General features: G+C 32.7%; 1 protein-coding gene across 2 annotated transcripts in view; it reads left to right on the plus strand.

Moving 5' to 3' along the window:
* Window positions 1-8,594, plus strand: part of LOC106459834 (trafficking protein particle complex subunit 10-like) — a 10,494-nt gene extending 1,900 nt beyond the window's left edge. Inside the window, exons 2-3 of one of the 2 annotated variants that reach the window (XR_002610635.1) lie at window positions 2,916-8,000; window positions 8,241-8,594. Coding sequence is in view for 1 of the 2 variants with exons in the window: in XM_022386386.1 (XP_022242094.1) it covers window positions 3,065-6,442 (3,378 nt within the window). In the remaining variant the exon portion in view is untranslated. Of the gene's footprint in view, window positions 1-2,915 lie in introns of both variants that reach the window. The other variant, XM_022386386.1, reaches the window with a different exon arrangement.
* Window positions 8,595-15,438: the final 6,844 nt, after the last annotated feature.

Below are 15,438 nucleotides of genomic sequence, written 5' to 3' on the forward strand. Positions count from 1 at the left end.
CAATACGTAAACATCTAGGAATATGGGAAAACTCCATAAAGAAGGTGTTTAGGTATCTCATGAACTCCGATGATAATCATTTCCAACGTATGAACGTTGCTTCATCTATTCTGGTGCATAATGCACGTGAACCAGTTTTGGAAAGAATTGTCACCATTGGTGAAAAATGGATCCTCTATGCAAATATTAAGTGCCAAAAACAATGGCTCAGTCCTAGACAAAAACCACTTCCGACCCCAAAACCTGGATTGCATCTGCATAAAATGATGCTTTGCTTTTGGTGGGACATCAAAGGGAATATTCATTTCGAACTCCTCAGTCCACAGTTAACTGTCAATGCAGAGAAATATACTCCCGAACTGGAACGTTTAAATCAAGCCTTTTGTCAGAAATGCCCTTCACCCGTCAATTGGAAAGGTGGTGTTCTTCTCCACGACAATGCACGTTTGACGCAACACAAAATTATGGAGTTGGATTGGGAAGTTCTCTTCCACCCACCATATTCTCCTGATATGGCACCATCAGATTACCATCTTTTTCATTCGCTGCAACACCATCTTAATGGAAAAATGTATGCAAATGTGGAAGGTTTTAAAGAGTACATTGACGTGTTTTTTGCTTCAAAGCCAAGTGATTTCTTTAATTAGGGCATTGACAACCTGATTGTAAGATGGAAAAGCATCATTGATAAGAGTAGAGACTATTTCACTTAATAAATGTTTTGATATACAAGTTGTTCGGGTTTTTCCATTTAAAAAAAAGCGACATTAATTTCTTGATGACCTAATAGTTAGTAGAGGAGACCAGCACCTTGTGGTAGTTTACAAAGTTATTTCTGAAAAATGAAGGGTGGATTTAAAATTTCTATTTTTAACTTTTTTTGCAGAGAAAGACCAATTGTCTCGCAAGGTATGACCAGCTTAAGTGGTTTAATTTAGTTTTAAATCCATAAACTTAAGCTAACGATGCAAAATAATTGTTATAATAGTAAAAAAAAAACTTTAAAATAATAAAAGTATATATATTAACCATTCTAAACAACACTGTTGAAGAAAGAGTAGAGTATACCTTAGTAGTGGTTTGATTCATGTGATGTTCTAGGTTATGTGTTCCTTGAAGAACCTCATACAGATCTTTCAAACAATGTCTTAGATTTTAGGATATGGGGATTAGTTATTCCTTGCATGTATAGTATTGAAATAAAATGTTTCAAATTTTTGTTACTAAGTTGAAATCCTGCTTGATTATATCAATGTAGACTGGTATTGATATATAATTTGTCAAATCTTTGGGGGTTATTTTTTATGATACGTAATACATTACCACTAACTCCATCACAGGTTGTAGGCATAAATAAGCTTAGTGCAGGAGCATTATGATAATTAAATAATTCTTGTCTTTATTATTCAGATACTTTCATACTTCTTACTCTTAGTGTAGCTGTTTCCTTGAATTTACAAGTTTCACAAATTATCTCATCTTGACATTGTAAGTTAAACATCCACAGATTTATATTAATCATCTTTAATCCCAACTAGTAAGAAAAACTGTAAACAAATAAATCTGACCTAGCTGTATACTACAGTATGGTATTATCTCACTATTAGCGAAAGTAAAATTTTACACATGTATAACACTTTTTTTTTTTTTACTTACATGAGACAGTTTTCACCTTTTCTGTCATATCTATTTTATTTTTAATCATTGAATAAATTAGAGGTTTAGAATATTAGTGTGAACCTCCAAAAGTAACTTGTAATAGAGCATAACTTTTCTTAAATAAGTTAATTTGGGCATAAAAACCTTAAGCATGAAAGAGATGTGTTTTTTATTTTATTTTTCCAGACTGGAATGATTAGTATATATATATATTTTCAAGCAGCTTCTTGTCAATTTTTATTTTACAAGGTATTTTTTACAGTTTATATGATTTATAGACATGTATGTACTTCAAAAGTAATTAAGTTTCTAACCACCACATGTATGTGTAATTTTTTATTAGGATTTGTATTGACTTTTATATTTTAGCACTCTTGCTGAGAATAAGTATAAACACAAGATAATCTTGGGTAAATTGTGTATAAAAACTGACATGACCTGAAAGTCTAAAATGTGGGTAAATATTCCTGAAATATTGTTGCCTTCCCCTAAAGGCCTCATTATATCTCTTCCCCCCCCCCCAAAAAAAAACTGCAGCTAGAACTGTCATGAATATTCATTCTTTAACACTTTTGCTGTGTAGTTCCGATATATCTGAATAAACATTTATATTCAATAACTGTGAAATTTGGATTTATCCCACGGCTACCAAAAAAGTTTCCCTCTACTACAACGTGCGAGAATATTCCCGTACTTGAAACAATCATCAAACCTACATGTGTGCTGCCATCTGCGTTCTATTCCATGAAACCTGGATGTTTATATGCCTCGTTAGAAAATTGTTTTATATTTTGTAATGATTTTAGCCTCTTATTGATTTAGTTTTGCCTATATTTATGCCATTTACTAGAGAACACTTTTCTTCCAATTTTCCTCAATTTTTTGTTTAAGTCATTATTTTTCACTATGCAATACAGTTTTCAAGGAATATTACTGTCAGTTATAGAAAACACAACTTCTTTCAATATTGAAAAAGTAATACAAAGGGTTAAATTAATAAATTTATTTTTTTGGTGGATAATTGACATTTTTTGGGAATTAGCATGAAAAATTAATTGCACAGTATAAGGGTTAAAACTATAAAGAGTAACAGTCAAATCCTAGGGTTACATGGGCCTGCTCTAATTTTAGTTTCTAATAACCATGTGGTGTGGCTATATTTTCATCATATGTATGTTTATGTTATGTTTTTATTACTTCGTAGTTAGAAGTAAATAGTGTACATTTGGATATAGTAAGCTTATTATATTTTTTAGGCTTGTGCTGTTGAAGAAACTAGAGAAGCAGGCTGTATAGAAAGATCATTCAGTGACGTTTTCATCATTTAAGAGAATGTGGCACTTACAGAGTTAACAGAACCTGAAGTTTCTTAAACAAATTGTTCAATATACTTTTTTTTTTAAAAATGGAATCAAAGCCAGTTATCACATATGCTGGAGATCTTAATCTTTTTGCCTCACTCCAATCGACTCTTGAGAAAAGATTATCTGAAGAGACAGTGGAATGGCGAAGGTCATATGGAAGATCACCAAAGATGGTAAAAGTAGAAGCAGATTTTGTGCCATTCAATGAAGACATCATTCCACAGGAAGGAGAGTGGAACATCTCAGGTCATCCTCTTCTCCACACCTATTGGACTGAGTGCAGCAACTTGGAGAGCTACAAAAGCACATCTCGAGAAGAAATTAATGCTTGGTTTTCATACCTAAAATTAAAAAATGTTCATGATTGGATGATTGTTGTTGTCGACCATGCTGATATAAGAAAAGCCAATAAAGCCAAGTTATTACCTCGAACAACTGTCCTAGATAAAGTGAAAAATGATTTTCCAAGTAAAAACTCTGAAAGGTGTATTTCCTTGTTGGATCCATTGAAAAATGACTCTAGGTCTAGAGAGTCTTGGCAATCATTTTTGCACAGAGTCAGAATACTGGTACTTCAGGCTTATAATTACCATCTTGGACGCTATGAGGAATATGTTAGAACACAACGCGAGCGTCGTAATGAGCCCGGGTGGACATTTAACAGATTTTTCTTTCTTCAGGAAGAACTGGCCTTTGTATTTGAGATGTTGGGCCTATATGAAGAAGCACTCGTTCAGTATGATGAACTGGATGCCCTATTTTCTCAATTTGTTATTAATTCTAATGTTGGAGGGATGCCTGAATGGTTAACCCAGTTTTGTAAACCTTGTGATACCTGGCCCGGATTGTGTTTATTAAAATCCCAGGCTCTTTTGGAGAAATTAAGAGAAGGTAAAAGTTCGCTACTTGATTTTAGAAATTATCTTTTCTCTCGTCAATGTAGTCTATTGTTGCTGCGTTTAAAGCCGTGGGAATTAGCACAGCGTGCTTTACCTTTTTTGCACAATTGTGTTAAAGAACTAAAAGTATTGGAAATAGTTATGCCACCAGGATCAATTGCTTGCTGGGTTTTTTTAAGCTGTTTAGAAGTCTTGCAGACATGTGAAATATTTAAAGAATCATCTCAGGTTGAAGCATGCTCATTGTATACAGCAGGGCTTCGCTCTTATGCTCGAGAGAAACTGCACGAACTTGGGATTCTTTGTGGGCTTATGCCTGATATGGAAGCCACTTCTGAGCAGCTCCATCTAGTGGTTAGTCTGCTATCTAGGATTGGCAATGATCCACATGCTGAAAAGGCCCCACATAGCCCTCATGCTAAGCTATGTGAATCTTTATCATCGAAGGAAGCATTTTTAAAAAACTACCTAGAAATGTCAGAACTCACTATTAGTACTTTTAAGTACATTGGTCAGGTACGAAATGCCAGGTTGATAGGATACGATTTGGCACAGCTGTACTTAAAACTGAAAGAGCCACATAAAGCTGTAACATTTCTATTGGACATGTTGAAAACATACCAACAGGAAGGATGGGAAAAACTTCAAGCAAAGACAGAGGCAGAACTGGCAGCTTGCTATAAAGCAATGGGAAATACACGATCCTATATCAAGTTTTGTGCTTACCTGTCGGCAAGTTCTTCAGTTGTACAGGAAGAAAAAGAACACTATTTTCGTGAACTCATAACACTGAAGAAGATGATTGAGAAAGATGTTTATTTAAGATCATACAAGCTGTTGTTTATAACTGATGTAAAGATTCAGAATAGTGAAGTTATTATTCCTGGATCAAAAATTCAAGCTTCTGTCAAAATAAGTAACTTGTTTCCTGAAGAAATTACTTGTAATAGTGTCTCAGTTTCTGTGGTTAAACTTGAAGAAAGTACTGTGCAAAAGGGCCATGTACGAACTACAAGTGGCTCCGAAGACTCAATCCCTCTGCCTGAATCATCTCCCGACCTTATTCATCATCACGATGGAAACACAGGTACTGCAAGAATACACTGTTTTAATGTTTCTCAGGTTTTACAGAGGCGAGACAGTCATCATAGTTTTCATCAGGACAGTAGCAAAATCACTAAAGATGAATGTGAAATAGCTTTTTACTGTCAAAACTTGAGGTTGAAACCTGGAGACAATTTAGTCACATTAAATGTTCAAATCCATAATGAAGGGGTTTACTCTCTGAAACAAGTAAGTGTGGAATGGGGAAAGCTTTGGTTTATTCAAAACCATATAATACCACAAGTTACATTCCATGTCTTACATGAACCTTGTAAGATGGACCTACATCAAAATCGAGGAGAATTATTAGCAGGGGTACCCCAGAACTTAGAGATCAATGTAAACAGTGGCAGTAACCATGTTCCTCCTGGGACAGAAGTTATTTTGAAATCCTCCAGAGGGCTTTTATTGTCATTAGACCCTAGTGTTGAAGATTTCTCTGATGAGATCAAAGTTGTTTTAGCTGGAATAAAACCTTTTCAAACGATAAAGGTTACTTTACATGTTCTGGCTCATTTAGGGCCACAGAGAGACAATAACACAGTTGAGCATCAGATTAACTTAAAATGGCTGTACTTAGATCAGTGTGTTACCATTCCACTTCATTTTCTGCCACCATTTATGAGCATAAACAAGCTTCACACATGTGAAAAAAGAAAGTATGTGCAAATTATTGTTCATGGCTTAACCAGCGAATCCTTTATTTTAGTTAACTCTTCACTGAAGTCCATAGATAGTAAGCAAGTACATCCAAAGCCTCTAAGTCTTTCCAACGGAACCTTGATTGTAAACACAGAACAAACTGCAGGCTTTCTCTGGGAACTTAGACCTGAAGAATGTGCCTTGTCCCCAATAAAATTTATTTTCTCGGTGGATTATTTGCCCAAACATTCTGACCAGTCGATGGTACGCAAGTACACTTATGATTTTCGCCTCGATAGCCATAAAACTTTGTACGTGGTGAAAGCTCAAGTTATACCAGCTAAAGGACTGGAATTTTGTCGGGTTGGGAGCATGTGTAACATGCATTTAAGTATTATTCAGTTCCAATCAGTCACTCCTAATGAGTCACTAATGTATGAGATTGTGGTAGACCAGTCACAGTGGGCAGTTTGTGGTAGAACAGCTGGTGTGGTGAATGTTGATATGACTGGTAAACATAACGTTACTTTGGAGGTTATGCCATTAATAGGAGGATTTTTACCACAACCTGTTGTTAGGTTATCCAGATACATTCCTGCAGACCACCAGAAACATTTTGGAAAAGATAGTGGGCTACGATCAGAGGGAAATGGTCATTCTGCTGCTCGTCTCGAACCGTTTAAACTGGGACAGGTCTATAACTACAATCGAGCAACACAAGTACATGTACTGCCAGCTACAGCAACATCGGGAATTGAAGTTGTGGCTACTTAATCACGTTTCAGGAAGTTTGCTTTTTTTATAGTACGTGGACTTCCAGGCTTATTTGTATATATTTACAACTTACAAGTTGGTGATTTAGATCATTGTCATTTTACTTCAGAAAATTAGCAAATATGGTTGTGCACAACTACTTTCAAACAGATACGTTAGAATGTTAAGTTGATATTATCATATGTGTAATACAAATGCTGATTTGAGTTTTAAAGTTAGAGTGTTTGATCAGTTAATACCTACTGTTTGTCCTCTTTTGACAAAAATTCAATATTTTGGATTATTGATAAATATTCATCATCTGTTTTGAAGATTTGATTACAAGTTGAGAAAATTGTTTGTCATACATGAAAAAATAAGAAAGTGTAAGTAATATAAAATCTTTTGAAATGAAATATTTACAACATTATATGTGAAATACTGACAATTTGATCTTCGTTGTGGTTAAGATTTTACTTGTGTAAAACTGTGTGTATCTTGAGGATCATTAAAAAAAGAAAATCTTACAATAGTCAAAAATATGAACGAAAAAGGCAATAGTTCAAACTAACCTTCTTTGGGTCGTCAGAATGAGGTTTTCTCTGGTGCAGCGAAGAGCTATGTGTAACGTATAGAATTCATCTTTGATTTTGTCTAGATCACTATATATAGTACAACTTTACTTAATCACGACTGGAGGGTAAAAAAAGATTTTCAAACAGTGATGTTTATCTGTATGTATTAACTGACAGCATAAGACTAAAATACTCAATTTACTATGAGTAATGTGAGGTATGTTGAATTCCTGAAACACTGTTAATGTAAATTTAAACATAGAGTTCATAAATTCTCTGTTTATTAATGAATAATTAGATAGTTTTTTATTTATGAGGTAACTTCATTTAGATTTGGACAACTCATAAAATTTGAAGTTTCTTTGCATTAGTTATGTATTTAAATTTGAACTGCTGTATGTCTTCACGTCGTTTTTCTACAGTATTTAAAACCTAATTTTCAACTTGTATTCGTCCAAAATAAAAAAAACAACAACATAAAGTCAGCAATATAAAACCATGCCAGCAATCTTCAGTATTATAATCTTTACAAATATTAGTTGTAATAAAAAGACAAATATTTCCTGATTTCCACAAAGTCTATTCCTTGAGTGTATTTGTACAACTTAATTGTTTTCTTGATAACCATAAGGAACTATTATCTCTTCCTTTTTTTGGATTAATTTAAGTAAAATATTATTAACTAGTGAATCCAACATGAATAAAATAAAATGTTTATTTTTCATAACTCATGGCTTACAATGCAGTCTTGTTGCTTCATTTAATTTTCCATGTGACTAACTTTTTTTGCATTTTGGAATATCGAAATGGGTTTACTCTTTGCTGATTTTAACTTTCCATGGCTATTTTTTAAGACTAACAATATATTTAGCTAAATATATATGAAACATCCAGAGTTCAAGATACTTAGAATTCTGGGTGGCCATGGACCTCAATGCCAGGGAACTTGAAAAATGTGTCAAAAAGTCAGAAATAATTGTATCCAGCCCTTTATCTCAGAACCTGTAAGTGCACATAAACTATGTTGCTTAGCTCTGGCAGTTATTGGTATATTTTAATGTAGTCTTGGTTGTTCTTTTATCTGGTGATAACTGTCATTATACTTGATGATACAGTAGCTTAGATCAAATATTATTTTATGAATAAAAATTTTGTTTTATTGTCCACCACTAAGTTGTAATGTCTGTGTTTGCAGATCAGTTTTTTCTGTAGTGCCGTAGTTTGAAGCTTTTTGTACTTTATAGCCATATATGAGGAAGAGCTGAATTATCAGTGTCATATGTGTGGGTCCAGAAAAAAATCTGCAATCTTGCCTGGAAAGTTGTGGGAAAAAGTTTGGAAAGAATTTGGACACCTGAAAGGAAATTGTGCATTAATACTGTAATATCATATTTTAAAATGACTGTGTCAAACATTTCAATCTAGCATTTATTCAAGCAGATTAAGAAAGTCTGTGATATAGGTTATTTTATTGTGTTGAGTAGTCTTTCAACAATTCCAAATAAAAAACATACTGTAGGAACTGTTATAATTAACTAATTGTAGTTGACCAAAGCAAGTAGTTTGCACAATAATATTTATTACGTGGAGTTCTTGCATAAAAAAAAAAAGAACAGTAACAGCAGAGTCGGAATTCCAGTTCTTTTCTTTGAGTAAAATTTTATGTCTCAAATTCTAATTTGATAATATAATTACTTGTAGTAAACAGATTCTTTGATGATGTAATTCAATTCCTGAAAATGTTAACCAGCACGTGTTTTCTGTGACAATCACATCTCTTACATACCCCATGCATACGTCTAGGAAAAAAAAATATATATATACGGTACTCATTTGGAAATAATAAAATAAACTCCACTTAATTTCTGTATTTGATTACAATTTGCTTATTTCAAGTATTTTGCTTGCATTCATTTAAAATAGACTTGAGGAATAATGATGACCATGAAATACCCATTACTTTGTTTTCAGTAGTCTGTGTGTTCTAACTTTCAACAGTGCTGGTGTGTAAAGTTTTTCTGATATATTTTGTGGATGAAATTTAACAAGAAAACGTCTGATTAATACTTCAGTTAAAATGTCAAAATCATTATAAATATTTGTTTTAGTTTCGAAACGCATTGCTTACGGAATATGTGTTGTTTCGTAGGTGATTACTACTTGAAATTTCAAACTATATGTAAAAATCTTCTTAAATATAGTTTGTAATAGTTCTAAATAAGACATTGATTTTTGATTATTGTAAAATGTAGTTGTTGAAGATAAATAAAAACTATAACACAATAATGTACACAGTTTAATTTGTCATTATAAGTAACATTATGTTGGCTTTTAAAGTATACTACAAGTCATTTTAAAACTGTATCCAAATGTATTAGCAGTTTAGCAATCATAAAATGGTATCTTTTAAGAGTAAATTGATTGGCATTGTTTCAGAAAAGCATTTAAATTATCAATACTTTATAGTGAGATCAAGTCTTTTTCAGTGTTTTACCATTATTAATACTGATACATGTCTATTCTATGATAAGGAATAAGCTGTATAAATATGGATATTTGATTCTTATAAGTGGTGGAATTTCATTCGAGTGAAAATTTAATTGTAAAATTTTATGAATGCTTTTTTGTGTGTGGATAAAGAATGTATTAAGAAATTTCAAAAATAGCATTTCTCAAAGACTTTAACATGTGATTACTGATACTAGACAGATGAAACCTCCATAGAACAATTATTAGTATGATCTGCAGTAATGGCATTTTTAATACAAACATGTATTAGTTTACCTACTTAAATTACCCATAACTTATACTATGAAGTGGCTTGTGTCTGTTTGGATATCCACAAACAAAATTTTCTACTTCCCAACATTTGACCACCATAAAGCGGCTTGTGTCTGTTTGGATATCCACAAAAAAAATGTTCTACTTCCCAACATTTGACCACCATAAAGCGGCTTGTGTCTGTTTGGATATCCACAAAAAAAAATGTTCTACTTCCCAACATTTGACCACCATAAAGCTTTCAGGGTTCTTGGGTATGTCAAAGTTTGATTCTAAAACCCCTTAATCTTCTTAATTTTACCATTTTTATGAGTTTCATAGCCATTTTCAATTATCCACCTTGCATAATATCTGTCAACCTATTTTAGTGGTTACATGTAGTTATTACCATGGAAACCTGTAATTTTCTTTTATTACCCAAAGGAGTATGCAATGAACCATAAATAAGAAGAGTGGGTCAGTAATTAAAATTATGAGTCTCAAAATATATGAAAAATGCTAAAAGAATAAACCAGTAATATAAATGAAGAACTTTGTATACAAAACTAAGTGTAAACAAATATTATTGAGACCCTGCAAAAGCATGGCAGAGATTTTGCAGACTGAAGCTGAGAAAGTAATCAGGTATAAGTAGACCATAAAAAACATGACCACCAATTTGTTGAACTGTCAAGCATTAAAGAATGAATTTTATAAATTTTGAGAATGCTGTTTAGAACAAACAATATAGAGGCTAAGTTCAAATTTATTTAAGATAGTTTGCACAGTGCTACTAAGGAACCACAAACATAATGTAACAAGATTAATGTTATGCATATTTCTGTTATCAATCTTATAACTGTTAAATTCATGATATCAGAAAAACACATTGGTTCAAGAAGTCTTAGTATAAAATGATAAAAACCCTATTATAACTCGAGTGCTTTTGAAAGGTGGACCTTTCTTCTTCCCAGTTTGCCCCTGAAGAAGAAAGGTACACCTTTCAAAAGTGCTGGGGTTATAGGGTTTTATTACAACTGTTAATAATATTACAGATTTCAGGATCGCCTGAGTACAAAAGATGTACAGATAAATTTGGAAAGGTTGGTAAGAAAAATTGACATAGTGAGTCAGTTACACAGTTAATTTGTTTGTTTCAACTCTTTGATGGTCAAACCACCTGTACCTTTGACAGATGGAACCAAGATATTTTAATAAAGAGCTAAGCAGGTCAATACAACTCTACCACTTACAACAACACACTTCTTTACTCTCCACAGTTATATCATAAGTAACTAAAGGTAGCACATAAATATACCATGACCACAACCTTCTCTACAAACAAAGGATTTAAAAGACTACTTACACCATCCCAATTCATGAAAAAGATAATTACAAAGTAACAATAGGAATTATTTAGTTTTTACTTAAATGTCAGGCTATCACTTGTGCTGCACATTTGTTAGAATGACTAATCCACCTTACAAAACTAGTAGGTTCAGATTGTGTCATGAAAGAGAGGTGTCACTAGTGAAATTCAGGAGTATAAAAAAACATGAGTAGAAACCTTTGCAGAATCTATCCAAAAGTGTTACAAAAGACTATATATTCACTAAGATGTGACCAATTTGTCAGTGTTATTCAGCCAGGCCAACAAAAACCAACAACATGTGTTCTACTTTAAGGGAAACAGTTCAACGTTGTATGAGATGAGATTGAAATCCACTAAAATTATGAATAAACAGCTCGGATTACCTGGTCTTAAAAATGGTAAAATAAGCAATAAGAAATTCAGCATTTAGTATTCCAGTATAAGTAATACAAAGTTTTCCCTATTAAAACACTGGACGTTATATATACTAATGACAGCCAGAAGCAGGGTTCTATTGAAAAATACCAGTCTCATAATAAGAAACCAATATGTTAGAAAACGTATTGTATATCACTATGAAGAAGAAAGTAACCTGAAGATTTAAAGAAGAAATTCTTAAGTGTAAAAAAAGAATAGCAATAGTACAAGCGAACTTAATTATAAAATATAGATTTTCAGAGCTAGGGAGGCATGGTTTTGTTATGTTGAATATGTACGTCTGACTTTTAGATAAATTTGGTACCGAATAAGATTTCTCAAAGGTTATTGGAGCCATAAAAGGAGTATCTGTCATATGTTGATTGGACCTGATTCTTTAGCCACAAGGGTAGGTGGTTAGGGTGCTCGACTCGCAATCTGAGGGTCACGGGTTCGAATCTCCGACCCACCAAATATGCTCGCTCTTTCAGCTGTGGGGGCATTATAATGTAATGGTCAATCCCACTATTCGTTGGTAAAAGAGTAATCCAAGAGTTGGCGGTGGGTGGTGATGACTAGCTGCCTTCCGTCTAGTCTTACACTGCTAAATTAGGGACGGCTAGTGCAGATAGCCCTCATGTAGTTTTGCACAAATTTCAAAAACAATCTTTAGCCACATTTGTTTAACCAAACATAAGACCAGCTTCCTGGTTTGCCAACTCTTCTATATGATGAGTGAGGTTAATTTGAGTAAAATTGAAATTATAATTAATTGGTGTTGAAATGAATAAATAATATTGTATTATTACTCCATATGATAATTCTGATTGGTAAATGACTTGAATAAAACTGCACTTCAACAACTTAATCTTGTTCATACCATAATATAGTCTATCACATCCCAGCCATTTTGATCAGTGGTAGTATTGGGTAAAAGACCTTACAAGCACCAAATATTGCAGATATAGAATGGTTGATATATTGCTATACATTTTTCTTTACTTTCACTCATAAGTCCATAGAATTGTATCTCTGAGTGGCAAACTGCTTTAGATTTAGCTCAGATAAAAGAAATGTATTGATATGATTTACAAGATATAAATCAAAGGAATGCTGATGATCAGGTGAAAAATTTCTCTAAGCAACATCACTTGTTATTGATAGACATAAAAGGCAAAAGCATCTTTGGGAAGGGTTATAACTTGAGTTTGAATATTTCTTCAAATAATCTCTCAATATGGGACAAAAAAATTCCAGCCAATTATGTATATCTGTCAGTTACCATATTTTAAGCTTAGCTAAGACATCATTACAATCCAACAATTTATAACTTAATTTCATCAAATATTTCAATTATTTTTTACCACTAATATTTTTATATACAACTATATGGCCATTTGAACAACTTTATACTTATGTAGTTATTAATTACTTTCTGATTGAAACTGGTAATGATCCTCATTGATTCGTTTGAATTATAACATTCTGTAAGTGTAAATTTTATTAATAATATGAATCACAATAACTTCACTATAATTTCTAATACTATTCCTAGTATTAGTATTGCTACTAGTACTGGCTTGTTTATAAATTATATTGTCAAATACTTTTCAAAAACATATTTTTTTATTTGGCCAGAATTATCTTCAGACTTAATAAAGTTAATAGATTAACTAACTCATGATGACGAGGAACCCACTTGTTTTGTATTTTAAACACAGTTTTGTAATATTCATTAGCATACCAGCCGTCTCTACTAAATTAATCAAAAATGTTACCAACACTTCACAGTGACACCTATTGGTCGAACTTTTAGCACATAGTAAATAATATATTTTACAAGTTGTAAGGAAACAAATGTACAAGATAACAGTTTTACATACTTCTGCACAACAATATAACAAAATTCCTGTAAATCATAATGTACTCTCGTGTATCTTTCTGTGAAATCCTACAAAAAAAATTGTCTATGGTGGAGTAAAACTGTAAAGTCATTAGTGTAGTGTGGTAAATTCGATTGAAACTATTTCCTTAGTGTAAATTAGGTAGGAACGCTATATATAATGAGGGGTTTGGCAAGATATGTTGCAAAGTAGTACAAGTTCCGCCTCAATAAACTGAATCTGTTCAAAAAATAAATAGACTGGATATAACACATAGCAACAGTACTTGTACTGTGCCTCTAAGCGAATAGACAGCCCCTTTTACTGGAGTTTTTGATTGATCAGGCTGGTCATACTTCCTCAAGACTTATGGCTGACCTAATTACTTAAGATGATTTATGATTACGAGGAATCCACTTGAAGTAAATATATATGTATGTAGGAGAGACGGCTGATATGGGTATGAACAACTTTTATTTATAAACACAAAACAAGTAACAATGTTTCGACCTCCTTTGAAAAAAAAAATAAAGATGTTCAAGAATGACTAAATCTCAGGTTACTTATTTGTTTACAAGTTACAACTTTTACAGTCAATAATAATGTTTTTTAACAGGTACAACGTTTCGATCACTGGTGATACAAAACCTCACTTATCGTTATAACCTATGTATTTGAGAAAGATAGCATTAGCGACTGAAACATCGTACCTGTTTAAAAAATAGAAGCTGTAACTCGTAAAAAATTATTATAATTAATAAGTAAACTCAAACGAAACTACGTTCGTTACTTAGTTGAAATGGTAGTCATATATATCCACATAAGGTAGGTTGTAACCTCAAGATATCACCTTAATGGTGAATTTAAGGGGCTAAAGGAGTACAGCCCCCTGAATGCTTTCGACGAATAAAGCTTGATAAAACTCTTTTTGGTGCTACACTATTTTCTGGCGCATTAATTCACTCGGAGTAGTCAGTTAGGGCCCGTTAACTGAAAATTCTGAGAATATTGAGTTACGTAGTGTGTATTGTGTTTTTCTTCAAACTCTGACCGAGTTCTTCATGAAGAAAGAGATGGTTCACAAGTGCATAAATCGCAATCCTTATTTAACAACAAACATAATACAAAACACAAGAGCAATTGTTTGTTGTGGATGTGATGAAATAGCAAGAGTAGATCCCGAGTGGAGAAACCTTTAATAGTGTTGCGTCAGCGAGTCACATGACTACAGTGACGCCACGTTTCTAGAACTATCCTGTACTTTGGCGAATGCTCTAGTATATTGAGATTAAGTGTATCGCAGAGTTATATTCGGAAAGAATAAACCAGTTTTATTAAGTAAAGACTTGTGTCGTTAAAGTTTCGTCGGAACGAAGTTACGGAAAAATCAATTAACAAACGGAGACGTAACAATAGTTTCTCACACTAGGTCAAGGTGCCACATTAAAAGTAATAAAATATATTCCCAAAGTTAAGTTTGAATTAGAAATATTCTAATGTTTAAGCAAAAGACACCAAAATTCTTTTGATGGTTTTAGTCTACAACAAGTTAAAATTACTGCAAGAAAAATGTTTAGTAATAAAACGCAAACATTACAAAAGTCACAACGATTAACAACTACCTAATACAGTCCTATCCCACAATAGCATTGTATACAATTGATTTAAAAAAAAATTCTCGATTAAAGTATGGATTGAATTATTATTCTTAGTTCAAACAAAATTTTACCTTTTTAGTAATTAAACAGCAGTTCGACCATTGGAATTATAGTTTCCCCAAATGTTGTACTACTAGAAACGAACGAAAACAATTTTACTTGATTTAATAATAATAATATAAAAAACAAACGGTGCCATTGGATGCCACATAAATGGTTTGCGCTATTTATTTTTGTTATCAGTGCGTTTCTGTTTTTCCTAATAATGAATTAGAATATGTAACTTGCTACTTTGTAAATATGTATAAGTGTTTTTAAATATTTTATTGCCACTAAAATACACACGTGTGCG

This window comes from Limulus polyphemus, unplaced genomic scaffold, assembly GCF_000517525.1.
Source record: "Limulus polyphemus unplaced genomic scaffold, Limulus_polyphemus-2.1.2 Scaffold667, whole genome shotgun sequence".
Lineage (NCBI taxonomy): Eukaryota > Metazoa > Arthropoda > Merostomata > Xiphosura > Limulidae > Limulus > Limulus polyphemus.